General features: G+C 42.3%; 1 protein-coding gene across 6 annotated transcripts in view; it reads left to right on the top strand.

Annotated features, from left to right (window-relative positions):
* Window positions 1-22,500, top strand: part of raraa (retinoic acid receptor, alpha a) — a 152,211-nt gene that overhangs the window by 92,113 nt on the left and 37,598 nt on the right. Inside the window, exon 1 of one of the 6 annotated variants that reach the window (XM_061028772.1) lies at window positions 19,005-20,004. The exons of the other annotated variants lie outside the window; for them this stretch is intronic. Coding sequence (XP_060884755.1) covers window positions 19,827-20,004 — 178 coding nt within the window. The 5' untranslated portion in view covers window positions 19,005-19,826. Of the gene's footprint in view, window positions 1-19,004; window positions 20,005-22,500 lie in introns of those variants that run through there. 6 annotated transcript variants of the gene reach the window in all.

The raw sequence follows: 22,500 nt of genomic DNA, 5'->3' as shown, positions 1-22,500 counted from the left end.
AGCATGTTGTTCTGTTGTTTCATCTGCTACTTCTGCATTGTCTTTTTCCATCACGTCTTGCCTCAGGAGACCCCCCCCCCCCTGTCTGACAGGGATAGTCACTTCCATCCAACGATGGATCAGTGTATTCTTCCACTTGTCTACCAGAACTCTCTATAACAAAAATCCATAGCCTGTCGCTGTTTCTGTCTTTCACTGTTCTCCCGCTCTCACTGCTTCTCTCTGTGTCCTTTCTCTTTTTGTAAAGTTTTAAATTGAAGACGAAGGCATCTTTGGGCAACACATAATGCATGTTCATGTGCAGTACTAATGTCTTAGCCGTGCCGTAGGTCTGTCTGCTTTGATTCCCTCTCTTCAACAACTGTATAATGGCTAGTGTCAGCCCCCTCTCCTCATTCCTGTTCTTTTATCTCCTCTGTACATTTTATCACCACAGAAACAATTATTCAGTTTGAACCTACTTTAAAGAGGTGAACAAATAGTGTGGAATCAAGGGTATCACACTCTGACAAAGACAAAGGAATTGTGTTATTTTTGTTTTAATGAGGCATGTTCCCTTTTGAATTTCCCCGTCTAACAGGCAGATGCTTGTTGAGTGTGTGTGCGTGTGTGTGTGTGTGTGTGTGTGTGTGTGTGTGTGTGTGTGTGTGTGTGTGTGTGTGTGCGTGTGTGTGCGCGTGTGTGTGTGTATGTGTGTATAAGTATGTGTAACTGTGGTTGAGGAGGAACTCATTATGAGTGTTTGGTCAGCACACACACACACACACACACACACACACACACACACACACACACACACACACACACACACACACACACACACACACACACACTCACTCACGTTTGTGTCTTGGCTCCACTCTACTCTGAAACATAGTTGCAGCCACTGGGGGTCATTGTTCTCCATAGCTGCTCAAATTCTGTTGTCAAAGTTCTGCTGTGTGTGTGTGTGTGTGTGTGTGTGTGTGTGTGTGTGTGTCTGTGTCTGTGTCTGTGTCTGTGTCTGTGCGTGTGTGGGTCCATGCCAGCAACAGTTGCTATTAGGCCTTGCTCAACTAAATCATATATTGCAATCAAACATTTTAACTTTATTCATATTACCTCATGTAAGAATTAAAAACCTTTTATAGTGAATTGGATTTTGGATAATGTGATGTATTTCCAAAAAGATATGTTCATTTGTGACCTTGTTTCCCACAAAGCACATGTTTGATTCCAGGAAATAAGCATCTTTACTTTTAATCACAGAGGCAATTCTTTTCTCTTTTTGTTCTTACGATCTCTCATCTTTCATCCCGCTGATCTCCCTTTCACCTTTTTCACCTCAAGTTTTCATGCTTCTCCCTTTTGTAATTCCACTTCTCTGTTTTCTTTCTCTAGTGAGAAATCTCTTTCAGATCTGTGTTGATTCGCTTTGATGTTTTTTTTTCTAGTCTAATTTAAGCTTGTTTGGAATTTACCCAATACAATGTATTTGTTTCAACTATAGTGCTAAATGAGCACAGTTTAAATGGTATGTCTTGAAATGGTTAATGCCACTTCACTGTCGCTTAGTGTCAGGAGTTACCTGACCTCAGACATGCACCTCCTCAGGTGAGTTAGAGGTCCATACCACCTGTTAATTGGATTATCATTTGACCTTTGACCATCACGACTAGCTAGTTAAGTACAGAGCAAAGCAAGCACATGATGGCTGGCGGATTAATGCCTGATCCCTGGATATACTTAAGCTTGTTTGGTCAAGAAACCAACCCAGCAACTGCATATGGAGCACAAAGACAAGCAAATGGTGGGGGTGTACGTGCACACACACGCACAGACGTATAGACGTGAGCCCACACACACACACACACACACACACACACACACACACACAGTCAGCCAGGAAGCTACCCTACATCAAGTGACCGTGTGTTGTTTTTACAATCAGCTTTCTCTGGATTGCAGCTTAGACAGCCCTCCTCCCCATATCTCTCTCCCTCTCTCTCATCACAAAGGGCGGCTGCTTTACGACGGTCTGGCCGCAGTAAAAGCCAAGGGTTGTGGGGCAGGGGGAGCAGGAGGCTGTCAGAGGATGTAAATTACACAAATAAAAGTTCACACTGGCACTAAGCTTCCCCCAAGAGAGACAGAGAGAGTGGAGGGAGGGTTCTTGAAAGTTCTGAGAGGAAGGAGGAGTGGAAAAAAAAGAGAATGTATAGGTTATAGGTGGTAGACAGAAAGCGGAAAATATGGCATGAAACAAAAGTACACAAAGATTCAGTGTGTAAATATGAGGAAGAAAGCTCTCTGCACCATAACAATTTCTTTGCAGATGACTGTTTTCTCTCTGTGATCGAAAACATGTCGCCACCACCCTGCAGCCTTGGTCTCCTACATTTCATCAAGAGTGCAGATGTGACCAGATGCGTTCAGTAGGAAGTTGGGTGTGCGTCGTAGTGCCGGAGTTATTTTGGTAGCTTGGCAACAGTTGCAGTTAGAGGAAACCTGACTATAACCAGGGTTTCCTCCTCCCCTCCCATATATAAGTGCGCAAAAAGTATGTTGCCACATTTTTGTGCATTTGTAGGGCAGGTATGTGATTATTTTGCAGAGTATTACTAGTAGTACTAATTTTGTTTTGATTATTCATTTATTGACTTAAAAAACACTTTCAGCTCTCTGAGGTTGATGGAATATCAAATTTAGTAAATGGTACAGTAAATGGACTTGTGCTTGTAAAGCGCTTTTACAGTCTTCTGACTACTCAAAGCGCTTTTGCACTGCAGGTCACACCTACACATTCACACACTGATGGCAGAGGCTGCTTTGTGAATTAACCATCAGAAATAACTAATCCCATTCAAACACATTCATACGCCGCTGACAAAGCAGCAGGAGCAACTTGGGGTTAAGTTTCTTCCCCAAGGCCACATCGGACATGTTGCTGCATGAGCTGGGGATCGAACCCCAGACCTTCCGGTTAAGAGACCGATTCTACCAACTGAGCCACAGCAGTGATTTGGGACATTTACAACAGATCAACCAAATTTGTAATATGAAATCTCATGAATTATGAGCAATTTGATGATTCAGTTAGTTCAAGGTTTTCATTTGTTACATTTTGGAAAGACAAAATATGATTAATATACACATTATATATACACCCACTTAAAGACAGAGTTTCTTCCACACAGTCACACACAAACACACAAAGAGATTCTTTAGTAAGCCACTCAATCTGTGTCACCAGAGAGAGGAACATATGAGGGGCAGCTGGCCGCTCGCTCTCTGCCTGCTGCGCCGATAATCTGACAGAGTCCAGCCGTGTGACCAACAAACCTCATGGCAGGTCAGCATAGTGGCAGACGGCAAAGCGGTTAAGTTGATTATATAGAGTTGTGCATTTCCTCAAGGAGGCGACGTGGTATGAGAGGGATCAATTGGACGGAAAAGAATCGATGCAGAGAGAGAGAAAGAAAGGGGAATGAAAAAGAAGGAGGATTTTCTGTGTCAGAGAGAAACGATGAGAAGAGAGTAAAATAGTTAGAGAGAAAAAATAAGGAAAGATCAAACAACTTCTAAAGCTGTGAACAAACCTCTCCAGTTGTGTAAAGTGAACTCTAGACCCAGAATGAAGGAATCTTTCAAGTCAGCCAATACAGAGCTCAAACCTGCAGCTCAATAAACCAAACAGTGATGCATGGTGTGGGGGGATGGAGTCCATCGCTTTAAGTGAGATTTAAAGCCTCTAACAAGTACCAAATATTTCAGCAAAAAACATTCTAAACATTCTCTGCTGAAGAGATGTTACGTTTGCTATATGGTTAATAAGATAGATAGCCAATTCATCTTCAAATTGTGAGGGTTCTTTGTGTACTCTAAATGGCAATTAAAAAAAAAAGTTACTTTAACTTAACGCAAAAAAAGGTTGACATTTCCACATGGACATTGAGACGGGTCATTTTGGCAGCTTCAAATCCTGCTTGGTTTCTTCCCTCCTCAACTGTGTTGCAAACTACTGGTGAACCTGAGGCTTTCTCAATCTGTTAACTCTTTAAAAGTTTTCATTTTTTAAATTTTATTTACAGCTGCCTTCCATGAGTTCAATCACATTTTATCTCCTTAAAAAAACACTTACAAGTGCTTTAAGTATGAAATAAACTGGACTCACCTTCCGATGTGCATGTCAGTAGGAGCTACTTTTTATTTCGGCTTTGATTTAAAGGCACTGCTTTTAATTTGAATTAAATAAGATACAGTAAATATTCCATTGATGTGTCTGAAGATATTATTGATGAAGATACATTTTGCAGTTCAACATCAGGGTCATGTAGGTACTGGCAGTACTGTCAGCTTTCACTGTCAATGTAGGACACGGTGATGAATATATAATATTCTTTTCATTTATTTAATATCAACTTATGAGCCACCAACATTATAAGTGATGAATATTAGTGTCTTTATTTCACATTTGGACTATACTTTTGTTGTTGGACAACCAGATTTTCATGAAATGGTCTTTTATTGTGGCCCATTACTCCAGTGGTCGGTTCTGTTCCTAGAATTAAGCACTTACTTCCTTGAAAATGGATGTTGCTTCCAAATTGTATTTTTTTTTCTCTGTAAGCAGTCAAGTAATTGCATTTGTTACCATGCCGACAACAGTATTTTTATAGGAACATATTTTTTCAGTCTCCTGCAAAGTGTTTTTTTCATTCATCTGAAAATATTGCATCATATTTGAAACAGCCTGAGAAAAGGCCATTTGATTGTTTTGAAGGATAAACAGGCATTTAGAAAGCTCTGTGGAACAACAATTATGTACACTCACTGCTCAGCCCACCAAGAAGTAGTTAATTCTAATGATGAGACATCAAAACATACTTAGTTGAGTCCAATGAAGATTTTTCAAAGTATTCAAATACTTCTTAGTGAAAACAACAATTTCTGAAAAACAACATAAAGTGGGACAGTGTTTTTTCTTTTTTCATCAGGTGTATGATGCTCTGAGCTCCCCCCATGATGCTCCCCATTTTGTTCCCTGTGTGTGCGTTTCTGTGTGTGTGTGTGTTAGCTGTTTTGTGTGCCTCTGTCTCTTCGGGACAACAGGCATACCCTGGTTGATGTGTCCCACTCAGCTGTTTTGCCAGACGAGTGGGTTTTTGGCACACAGAGAGAGACAGAGGATGGTGTCTATTGTTGTCTGCTTGCTGGAATGATCATGCACCTGCATGTTGCTGATGGTGGGATTTGCTGCTCAGTTTGTGCGTCAGTGTGTGTCAGTGGTGGACTGTCACAGGGATAAAGCTTTATGGCAGCTATTATGTGAACGTTGAATGAAAACAAGTTTTTAAATCTCAAATGTATTTTGTTAATACATAAAAAAAACTTGTGCCAGTTAAGCTCAGTTGGTAGAGTCAGTGCCCCGTGTAAAGAGGAGACAGTCCTCGTTGCACACATTGCTGGTTAAACTACCGATCAGCAATTATTTGGTGCATGGTGTCCCCCACTCTCTCTTCAGCTGTGCAATGTAATAAAGGCAAAAGGCCAGACAAATTTAAGTGTGTTTGAGTTTGACTTTAGGCTTATAGAAATTTGTTCTGAGAAAAATATACGCCTTTCCTCCCAGGATTCTTAAATGTTACTGTTAGCAATTGATGTTTGGCCTGATGTCTCTCCAGATTTTCTGTATTATTTGGGAATAAGTGGAATAATAATAATTTGTAAGAATCTAGAGTCTAGACTTTACAACCTGGAACAAAGCAGTACGACATGATAACAATATTTTAGAGTCCCACCCTGAGCCTGATGTCACAGGAGCATGGTCACTGTGTAAACGTGGACTGTCTCTTATATGTGCACATAGCTCAGTTGTTGAGAAGTAGACGAAGGGTTGGAATAAATGATGGTATACTTTATACTACTTGCCTAAATATTTATCTGGTAATCTAACCTTTTTAAAAAGGTGCTATTTATTTTTATATGAATTTGCAATTCAGCTTGTTTGATAGGTTAACTGTTTATTCTTTTTTTTTTAAATGCACCGTGGAGCGTCTCAAAAATATGTCCTACTTTCATCAAATTAAATCAAATAAAACTATATCTTTTATTCATGTTGGATTATTATATTTAATATATAATTATAACAAAGGGAGTGGATTATATCAGACTATAAAAGTATGATTTGAAAACAGTCATTTGTAAAATTCTAAGGCTGGGTTATAACTCTCTAAAGATTTTTCTCTTATTGCTCTCTGCGTGGAAGCTCTGTGCTGTTGTCTTCTAGTCATGTCATTGATTGTTTGATATCGACATCACCTGTTTAATTATCTAGTGTCTATCTTGATGCATGGAACTGTCTTTGTGTCCGTCTATAACCTGCGTGCATGTGGGTCTGACTCTGAATGTGTGTGTTCCAGTCCAAACATTTAACACACCCTCCTCGTTCATGTGTTATTAGGGAGCATCTGCAGGGTCTAAGCTGGTCACATCGTTACTATTGTTATCCAGCTGAAGCCTGTCCCACGCAAATTATGATTACCCCTCAAAGTTGAGCCTGGAGCACTCTGGCTAACTGCCTGGGTTTGACTGTTGAACCCTGAGGTGAAGTCTAGCGACTCCCTTAGCGTCAGGCCTGTAGGGCGTTATATAAATCTGAGTGGTGTGTTAGTGTGCGTGTGAAAGAGGAAAAGAGGGAGCATTCTGTGTACAAGCCGTATGCCCAACCTGCTTGATCAAAAGATTACAGGGTATTCATGCACAAATTAGAGCAAATTCATTCAATGGCTTATTTGTTCTTTGTCGTGTGTGTGTGTGTGTGTGTGTGTGTGTGTGTGTGTGTGTGTGTGTGTGTGTGTGTGTGTGTGTGTGTGTGTGTGTGTGTGTGTGTGTGTGTGTGTGTGTGTGTGTGTGTGTGTGTGTGTGTGTGTGTGTGTGTGTGTATATTTGTATTCAGCTCCACACTGACAGACTTTTTTAATGTGAATTTTTTGGGACAGATGAATGTCAGCAGATCCATTATCCTTTATCTGAACTCCCCAGAGCAGAACAAGAGAGAGAAAGAGAGAGAGTGGATGAGGGTGGTTGAGTAGGTGGATAAATGAATGGATGGATGGATGGATGAAAGTCAGTGTCCTATGACACACTCCTGTTAACTGTCGCTTTCTGTCCTTCATGAATTATTCACTGACAGATTCCTCACATGTCCTAGCTGCGTTCTCCCCCATTAGAAAAGACTCTCCCTCACACTTCACACTCTTTTGTTTCTTTTTTTATACACTAAGTGAAGGACAATAATGGAATCTCATCAATACACTTACACCAGCATTGAACCTCACAGACTGTAACCATCCTTTAAAAAAGACTTACATTTACTTTTCACCCTCTCCACTTTCCTTCAAGTGGTTGCAGGTGTTTTCAGAGTTCTGCATGAATACTTTTGTATCAATCTGTATTCTAGTTAATCTCTGGTGTCTACTAATTTCACCTATTTTTATGCAATGTACCAGAAGACACAATGTTTGAGATGTTATGTGTAGTTTGTGTTATTGTGAGTGTGATTGTTAAGTTAGAGGTTAAAGATTTCTAGTTGCTTTTATTAATCTTATTTAAGAGCTGCAGAAAGTACTTCTTGCATAGATGCACGACAGCTTGAAATTTAAAGAGACAAAACACACATGACTCTTGTCTGCCAACTCTTACCACACAAGAACACACATGCGGACACTCACACGCATTAAGACAAAATTGCGTGCGAGCATTGGACATATGTATGTAAGCTGTTTTGCAACATGGGGAAGTTACAGTAAAAGGAGGGAAGTGTAGAAAGCATTAGTCATGAAAAATGCAAATGTGGGTGTTTTTTGACATCATTTACTGTAATTTGCCAACACAACACTCGTCAACACTCTTGTTTCAAAGTTGGTCCAATTCAGGGCAGGATATATGGCAATATATATTTCAAAATGCTGCAATTTAACAAAGGAAACAGAAACCTTGTCAAGATAGGTCAAGCAGGAACAAAGGTATTTAGCTCTGAAAGGCAGGGGAGTGATGGTGGAGAGGCTAAGCAGTATATTACTTTCTCTCAGAGGCATTCAATATCACTTTTCTGGTCAAATATTGTCAACTGTAATGTAGGAAGAACAACCTTCATGTCATGATCATGAACCTTTATCTTTAGTAACAGCTGTATTGGTGGAGCTGGTGTTGTGGTCCAGGATGCTGTACAGAGGGGAACGAGTGATGAACGATGCATCCAGAGAGCGAGAAAGAGGGAGGGAGGTAAAAAGAGATGGGCTGTTGGCCAACTGGGTTAGAGGTTTTATTGTTGATGTCCGCTTGGTTGCATAGAGACTACCTCAGACAAACACACACAGACCTGAGAGCATAACACTCGTGGTCAAACACAGTCTAGACAGCTTGACGCTTAGCTGTGTGCAAACTGAAATATGCATGGCGGGATATTTGTTAACTGCAAACACAATAATGTTTGAAGATGCACTTTCAAAACTTGAAAGAGGGATGTTCATGCTAAACTAAGCTAATTTTATAGCAAATACTTGAATGTAAAAAGTGAAGACAGTTCAGATCAATAGAAAAAACAGAAGAAGTACAAAAAGTGAAAGATTTTATATGATAAAAAGCTGATTATAGACGCATCTTGTAGCATGATTATCCTAGCTCCTGATTACCCTTGACATCCTATCCTTCTGGCAGCCCTGGGCACTGTTCTCACCTCCATACATTAGCAAGCTCACCAAACCTCCTCCACCTTTTAACCTTTTAACACATTTCACAGTTGCACCTTTTTACTGATTTAACATGCAAACACTGATCCACAGGGAGTCATGCTAAAACACCTCAACACACGCACAAACAGATTGATATATGCACATAGCCCGACACTTTTGTACCCTGTCAGTGTTGGTAAGTCAACAATTTTTGCAAGAACAGAGTCAGGAGAAGCTACAGAGAGAAATAGGTAAAAACAGAGAGAGGAGGAAGAAAGGGAGGCAGAATGGGGCTCTCCATCATGCTGTCAGTAAGGTGCAGCTTTAGCGTTAGCAAGGAATAAAGAGTGTTTTTAAAAGGTGCTGCGAGGTGCAGCTAAGATGAGTCGGATAAATGACTTCTCTTTTTCATTCAAAGTGCCCAGCAAAGCCCACAGGGTCACCCTCTGTGTGTGTGTGTGTGTGTGTGTGTGTGTGTGTGTGTGTGTGTGTGTGTGTGTGCGTGCGTGCGTGTGTGTGTGCGTGTGTGTGTGTGTGTGCGCGTGTGTGCGTGCGTGTGTGCGTGTGTAAAAAGTGGATAGAGAGAGATCGTGGTTGCCGTATATGCCTCAGCCTTGAGTTTGCGCTTGAGAATGCATGCAAAAAGCCAGACTTTTGCCACGGCCGGCTGATGTTTTTGTTACTCCTGACACTTTAACATATGATGTTTTTTCTGCCTGTTGCCCCTCCGCTTTCAGCGCTGAGTGGGAAAAGTAATGTAGTTCAGAGGGGGCATGTAAGCTGGAACAATGGCTCAAAAATATTGAATAAAGAGTGAAAGGGAGCAGGGCTCTTAATGACAATAGGCCAGAGCTGGGGGTGAGGACTGATGATGTGGGGGGTTGGTTTGAATAGATAAATGATAGATCCTCACTGGTTAAATATTATCAGGCTTCTTTTTTCATGTAACCACCCCCCCTCCTGTCGCGGTATCACACAGAGAATGGTTAGATGAGGCTGGCTAATGATCTGCCCATCTGAGCCTTTCACTTTTTGTATTAGCCCATTTACTTACTGTGGAGACACTCCCCTCTCTGTGGGTTCACAACACAGATGGTTTGGGTCGCCATAGTGACTGCCCAGCTTTATTTCTATCAGTTCAATGTGCCTTCTGTGCTTTTTTTTCACTTCTTGAAGTTTTGTTACAGATGAATTCCTGAATTCATATATAACTTGTATTTTCTGACAAAAAGTTAAGTTGACATACAAGGGGAAAATTATTTAATTTATTCCTTATGAATCAAACTTTTTAAGTTCTGCAGATCTACTTGTTAGATATTTTTCAGCTACATTAATGAATTATTGAGTCAAATGTTTTTTTTTCCTCTGAAATAGGAAAATTAGAATATTCCTTTCAGTGCATTCACAGAGTGTTTAAATGCATTTAAGTCACTGAAATCAAAAAAAAAAAGTATTTGTTTGACTTCCTTAGTATTAAGGTTTTGGTCTTTCTTTTCTGAGGTCCTTGGCGCATCTTCTTCAGGGAACTTCACCGTTTTTAAATCAGGATAATATCAAAAACAACAGAGATAAAATAATGGAGAATGATTTTCAGATCCACGCTGTGATGGTTGGGACTTTAATGAGTAAAAATGACGTCCAAAAGTCTGTCCATTGTATTTAAAGCCATGCATTGTGTGGGTTTACTTGGAGTTGTGTCAATGAGAGTGCAAGATTATGTAACCCTGTTAAACATTAGCACGGGCACTGCGCTGTGATAAGAATGTGTAAAGAGCAATGGATGTATATATTTGTCTGGATACTCCATATAATGCTGGTCATGTTCTTCCCCTTTTCCCCTGTGTGTTTGTTTTTGCATTTCTGCCTTAAATATCAAGGACAGGGTCCCAAGGCATACACTTTGACTTTGATATCAGCTTTCACAGTTGTTTTCTGGTCTTGTTCACTGTGCCTGACTGTCTGCTGCCTGTGGCTGAGCTAAGAAAAACCCTTTTGACTGCAGAAACAACCCAACACAATAAAAATGTGTTCTCTGATGAGACGCTTTTCACTGTCAGGGTCGTCCCCATATCTCAGATGAAGTTGACCCATATACACCTCTGGGACTTGTGGGTAAAGGGGGATGCCTCTCATCCAATTAACTCCTCTCTTTCATCCACATAAATATATATCTACACACACACTGGGGCTGACGTGGGGGGGGGGGGGGGGACAATGACGGAGAGGGTGAGAGGTGCCAGAGAAAAGAGGAGTCGCTGCTCCATCTTACATTCCCTGTGTCTTGTTCTTTTGAAATGCTGATGACTCCTCCTCCCTCACCCTCATCGCTCTGCTCCCTCCTCTTTTAATGTGGCAGAGTCATCCATTCCATTAACCCTCCTCCTCCTCTTCCTGCTCCCCCCACTACCCCAGGTTGGACTTAGGCAGATCCCCCCTATCTCTGCCTTGCCCCTAACTCCCTCTAAAAGGCAGGGTAACAAGGGCCACAGTGGTGACGATGGCAGGGGCATTTGTCATGTTCCGAGCCGCCGCAGTCTGTTGCTCTCCCCTGGGCCTTTGTTTGTCCCCCAGCTCCCAACTTGCTGGCTAAGCAGGGGGATTTCACATGTTTCATTAACGTCACAACCAGCTCTGCACTTTTCTACTCTGACACAGTCTCACTGCGTCCACAAACACAGGCATAATAACAAAAAAAGCAGAAGTAACACGCACATGTTCATCCTCCTCTTCAGGGAGCAGCCAGTTTTTTGAAAAAGAGCAGGATGTACACACAGGCAGGCATGCACACAACCATTTTAAAGACTGTGGACTGCACATCCAGCCTGCAGTTACCCAACCTCTGTGCGCTTCATGTGGCACACATTCAGTCTTCATACTAAACACAACAATCGGTTGCCCTGCCTATCGTCGGTGTTGGGTGCACCACTCGAGTGGAGGTCGCCCTCAGAGGCGTTATAATGCTTTGGGCCGGGCACAAAAACACTGAGGGCAATCCACTTAAAGCGAACCACTAACACCCCCTCCTTCCACCTCCTCTCGTATCCCCTCCGGGCCACCCTGAGCATCACACTTCTGAATGGAAAACGGGAAATCGGCCCTCTACAGCACTTGACAATCTAGAGAGAGAGAGAAAGCAGCGAGGGAGGGAGAGAGGAAAATACTGTGAAAGCGGAGGGGGGGGGGGGGGTGAGTGATAGGGATGTTTTTTTCAACGCCTGGCACCCCAGACAGCAACGCATAAGAAATTTGTTAGAAGAAGATGAAACGACTTGCGCTCAGGCATCACAGACAGAATCAAAGCTTTAAGACTGTTTTGATGAAGATGACTTTTTTTCCCAACCGCTTCCTCATATTCTCACTTCATTTGACTTTTTGGTGAACTCTGACTTAAAGCCAGAAGTGCTAGGCTGCAGTCAAAGACCTGGATGTAGGAAATGGAAGGTATCAAACATAGAAAACAAGTAAAGCTTGTTTTTACGCATTTGTTAACTTGTAATTGCGTCAGTGCCTGTCTGAGAAGGTTCTCAATCATCCAGATCATGGTAACCCAACATTTCATCCAAAAGGCACCTGGACTTGGTTGAAGTTCCTGAAGATGGTTTTGATCCAAAAAGCTTCTTTAGTTCTACTGTCTGCAGAAGCCTGTTGTGTGCCTTTCTGAATGGCTTCTGAACGCCTTTCAAAATGTCTTCAAGAAGTTTAACCAACTTGAGTTGTCTTTTAGGGCGCACTCACACTAGGCAATGATATCCATGCCGCTGTTTTGTTACGCCTTTGTCATCTCAAACAGATGCACAGGCTTCCCTTCCCATATTTGCTGTGATAAGAAGAGAAAACTGTAGAGTAGAAAGACTGAGAAAGCCTGGATGGGTTGTAGGGGAGATCGGAAGATGGTGTGGTGTTATCAATGTTCTTAAATCATTTATTGTATGCCTATGTCTTATTGTGTTCTTTCTGCCCTTTAACCCTCAGGCATCTGTTTAATTTACTTCCCTCTTAAGTCACTAAGGACAAAAATTTCCATGCCAAAAAACTGCTTTAAAAATAGAACAGATTGATATTTCTTTCTACTTTTTTTTGCATAAATCTCTTAAACAACTCCCACCCTGCTCAAAACTATCAAATATTGAATAATTATCAGTAATTTAACCCTTTAAATGCCAGTTTGTTTACATGATTCTGGCATTTAAAGGGTTACATTCCTGATACTTATTCAATATTTGGTAGCTTTGAGCAGGGCTGAAGTTGTTTAAGAGATTTATGCAAAAAAAAAAGTAGAAAAAAATGTCAATCTGTTCTGTTTTTATATCAGTTTTTTGTAAGTGGACCTTTTTGTCCTTAGTGACTTAAGAGGGTAGTAAACATGTTTCACAGTGTTCTATTGATATATAAAAAAAAAAATTAAATGTGCATCTCTCTTTGCACTAACACAGACAAAATGATGGCCAGATGAAGAGGTAAAATTTGACCAAATGGACAAAAATGTCCAAAGTGATGCAAGAGGGTTAATCAGTTAGGTGGATTGAAGATGTCCATGTTGTCACTCCTGACTTTACATGGAGTTTCCATACCAGTCCATAGTCAAATTATGTCCAACATGTGAATGCAGCTGCAACTGTTTTGTCTCACATGTATGTTCTTTACCACTCATTGGATGTTACTGTGAATACGTCCAATTACACATACAGTGTTACACTTCCTGCCTCCTGAGACCCTGACACGTCCCACTGTGCGCAGGTTTTTCCTCCGCTTGGTCTCATTGTGCAACGCTGTCACCTTTTAGATTAGTACGAGGGCAAACGTAACCAAACTGCAGCTGGTGTTAACATTAGTAATTGGACTTTTTAACATGTTTCCACATACATAAATAGTTGCTCTCGCACTATGTTGACGAGCAGAGGCGTCTGAATTTGAAAATGAAATGATCATTGCAGAGGAATTAAATGTTTTTTTTGGCATGTCAAGGACGTTGTTTTTGACTTTGCAGTGCGTTTTGTCTTTTCATGTGGACAAAAATGTTTCTGAGAACTTATTTAACGGAGGAGGAAAACCTCAGTTTAAAAAAATACCCTCCTGCATGTGGACTAGAACCTAAAAGTATTGAATTTTCTCCAATAGAAAATACCTGACCAAAATGATGTCTGTGAAAACAACTGCTCTGTGCTTTCTTTCATTGATTTGTTCATCTTATTAGAAAAAAACAATCTTTGAGTCTCTTCCAGCACTCCTGGTCACTCCTTGTCTCCTGGTCACTCCTTGTCTCCTGGTCACTCCTTGTCAGTTTCTTTCCCTCTTAGCTTTCTTAATGGAATTAGCTGTGTGTCCATCCTGACCTACGAAACATCTCCCTGTTTCTGACAGCTAATAGGGGCCATTCCAAGTCCAGAATGACTGATATTGAGATATCCTTCCTCCAGGGTAACATCTATAGCAATTTCCCCTTGATTTGCTGAGTGACGGACTCAGTGCAAAGGAGCATAGACCCTAATGATCATTGCGCAGATGGAGCGTCTAACTCAAGGCCATAGAGTGTGTGTGGACGATTACAGGCCATACAATAAGCTACGTCTCCTCCCCCACTCCTCTCCCTCTGCTGAGGTATTTCCAGAATGCCGCCGGCCATGATGGATTTATGAGTGGGCCATACTTTGGTAAACACCGATGGTGGGCAGCTCTCCCCCTCCCTGTGATATAGTGAAGGTCCCCATAAAAAATAGGAAAACCAGGTTACGGCCACCATAGAGCAGGCCTGAACAATAAAAGGCTTTATGGGCAGATATGGGCCTGTACCATAAATGCTGGAATCTGCTGTCTGAGGGACATTAAAGGGATAATGACAAGGGGGAGGAAAGGGAGGGGAGGGGAGGGGAGGAGGGCTAGCTTTCACAAAATCCCTGCAGCCACTAGACTCTTTTTTAAGAAGACACACACACAGCAGCACACACACCGAGGATCTGAAACACACCAGTGCAGAGATCTATAGAACAGTTTAACTTTGGGTCAGGCATTCTGTGTGTGTGTGTTTGAGCGTGTGTGTTTGAAGTAGATTGACAGAAAGGAAAGGTGGATGCGGTGGGGTGTTCGTCGATAACTGCAGCTTGTTCTCACATCGAAGGGTCGGGCCCTCATTACACGTTGGCTCGCTGTCGAGGAGCACAGCTGTTGGGTTTGGCTGGCGCTGTCTGTATGTGCTGCACAAAACCAGCTGTGCAAACAAACACACACATACACACACACAGAAACTGTAATAGCAGCAAGGGGTAACGGAGACAGGTTGGTGGAGTTTCAGGTAGACTTAAAACAAACATGTACCATGGCGCACACACACAGGCACCCAGGGGAGATGAGTTCCTGGAAAGAGAGTGGCACAAGGATGTTGGCAGTTGGAACTATGCCAGTGGAGTGGGGGAGGACAGGATTAGGTTTTCTAATACAATTGGGATAATGGTTTTGTCATGTAGACAGCATATTTTTACCCCACAGACCTGGACATCCTTGGGTAGGGGTTGGGGGGGTATGGGGGTTGTAAGGAAAGCACTTTTTACTGCTTCCTAACAGCCCTGATTGTACTAAGAAAGAAGCAGAGTGGGGGCAGTAAAAATAGTTTGACACCCTCAAGGTCCAGGCAGCAATCTCCTCTCCGCCCTCACCCATAAAACTCCTAAAATCCCTCTCCACATCTTCCCCCCTGCTCTCCTCCAACTCTCAGATGGAATTTCGGTTCCAGTGTTGCTCCACAACAAGGACGTTTAACACTCATTGCATCCCTTTAGTCTAAGCACTTACATAACCAGCTACTCCTGCAGAGCATTCATGTATGAACGCTGCGGCATTCAGGACCTTCAGTCAGTTTGCCTGAACTTGATGAAGAGTCTTTCCTCTTTATGACAAATTTATAATTTGAAATATAATGAAAACTCTTTTCTCTATAATCTCTATAATCTCTATAATTTAATTATTTTGTCCCCGCCAAATTACTTTTAAGTTCTAAGACATTTGGCTTAAAGTGCTCCAACAAGAACAGCTGCCTTTTATTGTGCATTAAGGCTTTATATGCAATGTTTTGATCCAGCAGATGTCGCCCTTGAGCACCAGCATGAAACCAAAACAACTCGCGCTGCATTGTTGTGTTAGCATGCTAATGCTAGCGATCTTTATTATGCTCGTATCTTCACACTGCATGTAAATTTACCTGAAATGATCGTGATCTAGAAACACAGTTAAGCAGTGAGTACAGTATGTTATTCTTCTTTTCTCTAGTCCCTCAATTAAACAACTTTTATACGTGAGGGGAGGAGTCAGCCGGCCGTCCCGGCGATGTAAACAAAGTGAAGATAGGACTCTGAAAACTCTGAAAACATCACAGACAGTGGGACTCGGGTGTTACACCCATTGTAGACAGTCATGACTCACAGAGTTATTTTCAGAGGATATACTTGATTTATATTATATTTAAGTGTAAAAAAATCACATATAAAGCCTTTAAATTTAGTTATTTCTTTTTCAACTTTTATAATCATAAAGATTCAATTAAGACTTGTGACCACTCCCTTACATGAGTGCACTATAGATCTTAATTTATTTTGTGGCAAGTCAATTTTTGGACAAAACATTTTATCCCAAGATCCATTAAAAAGTTCACATATAGCATAGGAAACACTATTATCCTACATTGTGTTAGCTTTAACTAACTTCAGTCCCTCTGCCAGCACCACACTGGTTTTTTTTGTTGCTATTGTCACACGATAATTTGTTGTAAATCCCTTGATTGTATTTAGATCAATACTTCTTTTATGATTATTGTTGATTTTCGGCTGTATCAGAGGCAACACCCAACACCCATTGTTGCACTGTGATCAGTTTTCCCTCCCTGTGAGTGTAACAATACATTTATTTAATCACAGGTGCCTGGATGTACTCAAACATTTAAGGGTTCTAAAATGTAGGAAATCTTTGGGAAAAGTCCTTTTTTTAGATCTGGTTCTCTTCCCTCCTCCTCTGTAACAAGCAATGAACAACAATCTGTTATCCCTGCGCTTGTTCTATGCTATCACAGGGTATTACCCCAGGATGAATGCTTCCCCTTGGAGAAGAAAACAGAGCCTGGAAAAAATTAGCATTTTCTGACAGCCATTACTCAGATGGCTAATCCTGTCAAGGAATGTGTGGCTGCGCTATCAGTTCAAGCTAAGGGGTCACCACGGCCCAGGCCTGCACACTGAGCTCTTATCAGGAAGGGTAAACACACCGGGGTCTGCATTAAATAAGTGTCACGGTCAGTGGGGGCGGAGCAGGCTGAGCCCTCCTGCCAGGCTCCATGCAGATAATCCCTCTCAAAAACCTGTGTTGGTCAGACCCAGCTGTGGCCTGTGGCTCAGGTGTGAAGAAAGTGTGTGTGTGTGTGGGGGGGAGGTATTTTTCAGGCAGTGGTGTAGGTGACAGCACAAGTAGGTCCATTTTTTTTTAACCTTGTACACATTAGAGCAGATATATTGTTTTATGAATTTAACTTTTTCTACCCGAACAGGTTTTTTTCAGCTCAATGTTGCTAGTTTTGAAACAACACCTAGAAAACGAAAAAGCAGAAAGATTCAAGATTCAAGATTTAAGCTGTCATTATCCCCTTACACAAGTACTGTTCTCATTAAATGAGCTACAATTGCAATACAAGTTGATCAGGAAAATTAAGACTAATGTATGAAAAGGTCGGGTAATTGTTCCATTGGTCTCAGCAGGATTACTCAAATACTGCTTTTTGGATTAATCCTTCTACATGATTTGGTCAAATTGATGCAAAGACAAACATTATTAGCCACAAGTCCTCCCGTCTTGCGCACTGGAGCCAACCCTTATTTAATCCATTATATTTTTCCCTTTTCAAGATGTCGAGAAAGTGTCCTTGTGGACACTCTCTTGCTCCGTGCTGTGTGTGAAAAGTCAAGTCTGGACAATGCCTGGAGTTAACCTTTGAAAAAATGATGAAGTTCAGACACTGCCCGTGAATGATGTTGACCTTGTCGAGGTCATCTGAAGCAATGATCAAACATGTCTGATGTTTTCAGGGTCAGCTGACGTGAACGTTTACTTTTACTTGTGTCAAAGTGGGGGGGAAAGAATCAGGAAATTATAGAGATGCTCATACAAAGTAACATCTAATGGGTGATGGTCTCAACCTCTACCAATGAGCATGTATAGACAATGTCAGCCATCAGCTTAACTACAGATCACATGACAATGACAGGTCAATGTTTCCCTGACAACATCCCAACATAAGAATGAGTGGATGTGTTTGTTGAATGCAAAGTTAATAGTGACTTTATACTTTCAGCAGTTTTGTTTGTAACACGTGGGTAAGAAAAGGGAAACATGCTAACATCTCTATAGTTCTGCTGAGAAAGCTTTGGCATGGACTCAAACCTGGATGATGACACAGCTGCATGTTTGCGTAACAAGTTGCAACAATGTTGCATGGAATGTTGCAGAGTAAAGGTGGAGTAACATTTTATTAAAAGAGGTGGTGCAACTCTGAAGCAAAACAACTTCCTCTTCTGTATTCCAGCTGTTTGTACACTGTGGGAAAAGTTAAGTGTCAGTTACCGTAACTGGGATGACTTTGCCACTTTAGTTGCTTTATGTGTGCCGGCTGAACTGCGGCGCCTCTCTGGGCAGCTCTCGAGGAAAGTGTAATGGTGTTACTCTTGAGTGTACAAGGTGGGAAACCTTGAATAATGTGGGATGAGAGCGAGCCAGAAAGGCGAATCCGAGTCAGCCAGTGGGTCACCAGGAGGTGAGGCTGCCTACTTCTCTGGGTTCAGGAAAAGTTCAGCTGCATAGCATTAGGCAAATGAGGGAGACAGGGCTGGGGGAGAGAAAATCTGAGGGTAGGGACTGATGAGAGCATGGGGGAAAGGGTCAAATTAGTTGGAAGGAGGAGTCCGAATAAATACAGAGAACATGGACCGGAGCTTCCAGGAAAAAAGAGCGAGAGATCCAGTCTGGTGCAGCTCTCATTATGTCCATGAACTCGTGTAAAGATATGAGAGACTCATTACTGAGCTTGTATAACTTCATCATGTCCTCAGATGCATTCCTATTTAAAGCCCCCGCACCTAAATCTGAGGGAGGGCGGGGGGCTCCCCCTCCAACAGTCCCATGCAGGGCCCTGGTTTAGACAGAGGGAGATCCATGGTGACGTCCCTGAAGGGGTTAAACGTGGGAGGGGCCACGCATGAAAAGAGACTGATGAGGGTGGGAAGGAGGGGGGAAAAAAGCAGAGTGGAGGAGGAGGAGCCAAAGCCCTCAGCTGCTGTGCCTTGTCACATTTTTTGCAGAACATGATAGCGGCTCGGTTTGGTGTGGGAAATGATTTAGACTTCGCTCTGCAAACACAAACAAGGCGGTGCTGCTGCGTGCTTCACCCGGACCTGGATATCTGAGAGCGGGCTGAGAGCGAGGGGAAAGCCGCTGGTTGGTGTGGCGCACGGAGGGAGACCGGTTCATTCACGGGGGCTGACAGGAGTCCACCCACTGCGGGCGCAGACGGGACAACCGAGCGAAACCCAAAGGACGAACTGCAGCTGGAATTTCCTCTGATATTTGTGCTTTCATCCCGTTTGACATTTTTTCCCCGTTTTTTTCGACTCTGACTTGGGGGATTTGTGTCCTCTTGTCTGGGATTGTATCGGTTTATTTAGTCTTTATGGTGTGGATATAGCCTGAAATGTTGCTCTCTGTTTGAGAAAGGCCGATATATTACGCTCAAGTTCTCCGGGTCGTTTTCGGTGTATTTTTGTGTGCATATTATTTCATTGGACACCATGCAGACTGAGTTTTACAATAACGTTTCTGAACTGAGCGCGGCCGATGAGGCTTTATCAGACACCGATTGACTCCACGGGTTAGTGTCGATCAATACAGCGCAATAATAAGATGCCAAATGTTCAAATGTCCCCGCTGTGTTCGGATCTACCACTTTTCCTTTGATTTTAATGCAGTTTCGCCCCCGTTCTGCCTCCTCAGTTTCTCCCTCCTCCGGTGGCGAGCTGAAAATCCCTGCGTGCGCCACAATAGTTCGTTTTTGGACAATAATCCCTGATTTACGCCCTGCTCCGTATGATGTACGAGAGCGTGGACGTTGTGGGACTGAATCCCAGCCCGAACCCTTTTTTAATGATGGATTACTACAACCAGAGCAGAGGATGTTTGATCCCAGAGAAGGGACTGGTGCCCGGAGCGCCCCATCCCTACAGCACGTCCATCAGGAACCAACACTGGAACGGCTCCAATCACTGTAGGTGCTTTCCTGCCTCTTCAACTTCATTCCCCATTCTCCTAAACTTAAATTCTCCATGTTCGTGTGTGTGTATGTTTTAACAGATCATATTTATGGTTATGTTGCGTTTAGTTTTTATGTCGCGCTGTAGACTATATGTGCGCAAATAATCGTTGTTATACGGCATTTAATGTTGTGTTCCCAGCCTGTTTTATCTGAATAATTTAGACCCCTTAATATGTGCCAAACAGCGTTGCATGCTCCCACCATCACTGAGCCTCATAACTGCATTATATATACTTGACCCACTTTCGGCTCTCTGTTTCCTGCCTCACCGTGCGCCCATGGTCTGGGTGTTTTTTCTCCGAAACGTCGGAGAGACTGCAGCGCTTTGATCAAGGCCACGTTCCCGGACGCTTTTTAAAAAAAGAAAAGAAAATTGCGTTGCTTAATTATGCAGATGCTACAAGCAAGGTTTTCCAAGGCCACGCTGATGATAATCAGATCAAACTTTCCTGCCAGTGTTATCCCTCTGGTAATCTGGATCGCTTCGCCCACAGGCCATAGTTCCTCAGCAGCTCGGCCCAAGACAATCCTGTCTGTTTTATACCAAATAAGGCAATTTCTGAAAAATTATGTGTTTCAGACCAATGGATAATACAGTATTTAGTTGGTATGGCTTGGAGGATATTTGCAACAATGCATGCTCCAAGCATCAAAAACATCATGTTTAATGTTTAAATCACACATTCGTCTTATTAACTAGATGTTTTTGTCAGAAAACGCATCAAAATATTATTTAAATTCTGAAAATTGCCACCTAAAATAAATATTTCTATGCTCCTGTGCCAAGTGGATGACAGCTTTCCTGCCATGTCTTAAAATAGCAATCCAGCCTCTGATGCTGCTTTGAAAATCCCAAAGACTTAGTTTGGGTATATTCTGTATGTGCACGTGTTTGTGTTTGGCATAGGTGGTTCATCTGGGTTGATAATTCACCAACAGCCATGTGGGATTTCACTTCATTGATACGCTATTTGCTGCAATAAGAGAGAGTTTTATTGCAACAGCAGAGTGTCACAGAGGCTCTTCCCTTTCTTTACCTCAAAGGAGCTGCACTGCACAAAGCTCTGGTGGGCCTTTTTTTGAAGGGATGGCTCTGTTGTCTTTCACAGCTGAAGGAGTGTAAAAGCAGGAATCTCCACAGGCTCTGAAGGGCCAATTTCCTCCTCGTCTCTAGACTATAGAAACACATTACAAAGGGACATTTTAGTCGGAATTTCTGATGTTTGGCAGCTACAACAAAAGCAATCAAAACTGTTTATTTTTTGCACTGTAGTCTTTCGTCCGCTCTCATATTGTAACTACTTGTTTTTTTCCTGGTCAGATAAGATTAGAAATTCCTCCTGACTTTAAAAAAAAAACCCAACTCCTTACATTTTTTCAAAGCAGATAAACAATGAGCTTGATAGTATTTTATCGAACTGACCCACTAAAGCGCTGTAGTGGCAGCATTGATTCAAACCATGTGAGCTCGTCTGAGGGGGACGATGGGGGTTTGGCCCAGGAAGAGACCTCTGATCCCTTACTCGACTCCACATTGTGTTGCTCAAACGGAGTACTTGCAGGGGTGCTGTGTGTGAGAGGGGGGGGGGGGAGCATAGCCACTCTTTGCCTTACTGCTTGAATGTAATAAAAAATTTAGTACACAACCAGGCAGCAGTGGGAGGGGGGTTTAGAGGAGAGAGGCGCAACATCCGTTAGTGTCATCGCGTGGCCCGGAGGCTTATTGGATCATCGCTGTAGAAAACAAAACACAGCAAGATTTCTTTTTTTCTCCTGCAGGTCTTAAGCAGGAATCCAAAAGCAGTCCGTCTCTGCACGAGACAATTCCAAAAACATCTGCCTGCTGTGTCTTTTCTGAACTTTTATAAACACAAACTTCACAGACAGTAGTCCCATGGTATGTTATCCTCTGCACGTGGGTTAAGAAACCGATTGCTGCTGGAGCTAAACATGTTCTTACCCCTTCAGTGTGTTTTTTTCCCTTTTTGGGCCTCTGTTTTTTTTTTTTAAGCCTCTCCAAATTGGGTCTAACTTTTCATTGCAGGCTCTACAGAAGAGCTCTCTAGTTCTAAGAGAATACTCAATGGCTTCTCCTGGACCCGTTAAGTGGCCGGACACAAGACCAGATCATAAAGACCTTTTATCCCTGATGTTATTGTTCTTAAAAGATACAGCAAAGGTAGTTGTTTGACTCTCTGAAAGCGTCTTATAATCTGATTATTTTCAGAACAACAATGCAGAATCTTTATGCTAAAAAGTCTGTGCACTAAATGATCTTGATTTCTTACTGAGTGCCTGTCAGAAACTTTACAGCAATTATGGGCTCATGCATGAAAAGAATGTGCATGGCCTTGTTCACATGACTGTCACACACTAAAAAAAAAATGGGGAGCATGGGGTGGGCTCAAATGCTCACCAGCCCATACGCTTCTTTGCTCTTTGTTTTTT

The sequence above is a fragment of the Labrus mixtus genome, chromosome 21 (assembly GCF_963584025.1).
Source record: "Labrus mixtus chromosome 21, fLabMix1.1, whole genome shotgun sequence".
NCBI classification, from domain to species: Eukaryota; Metazoa; Chordata; class Actinopteri; order Labriformes; family Labridae; genus Labrus; species Labrus mixtus.
This window is presented reverse-complemented; position numbering and strand designations above follow the sequence as displayed.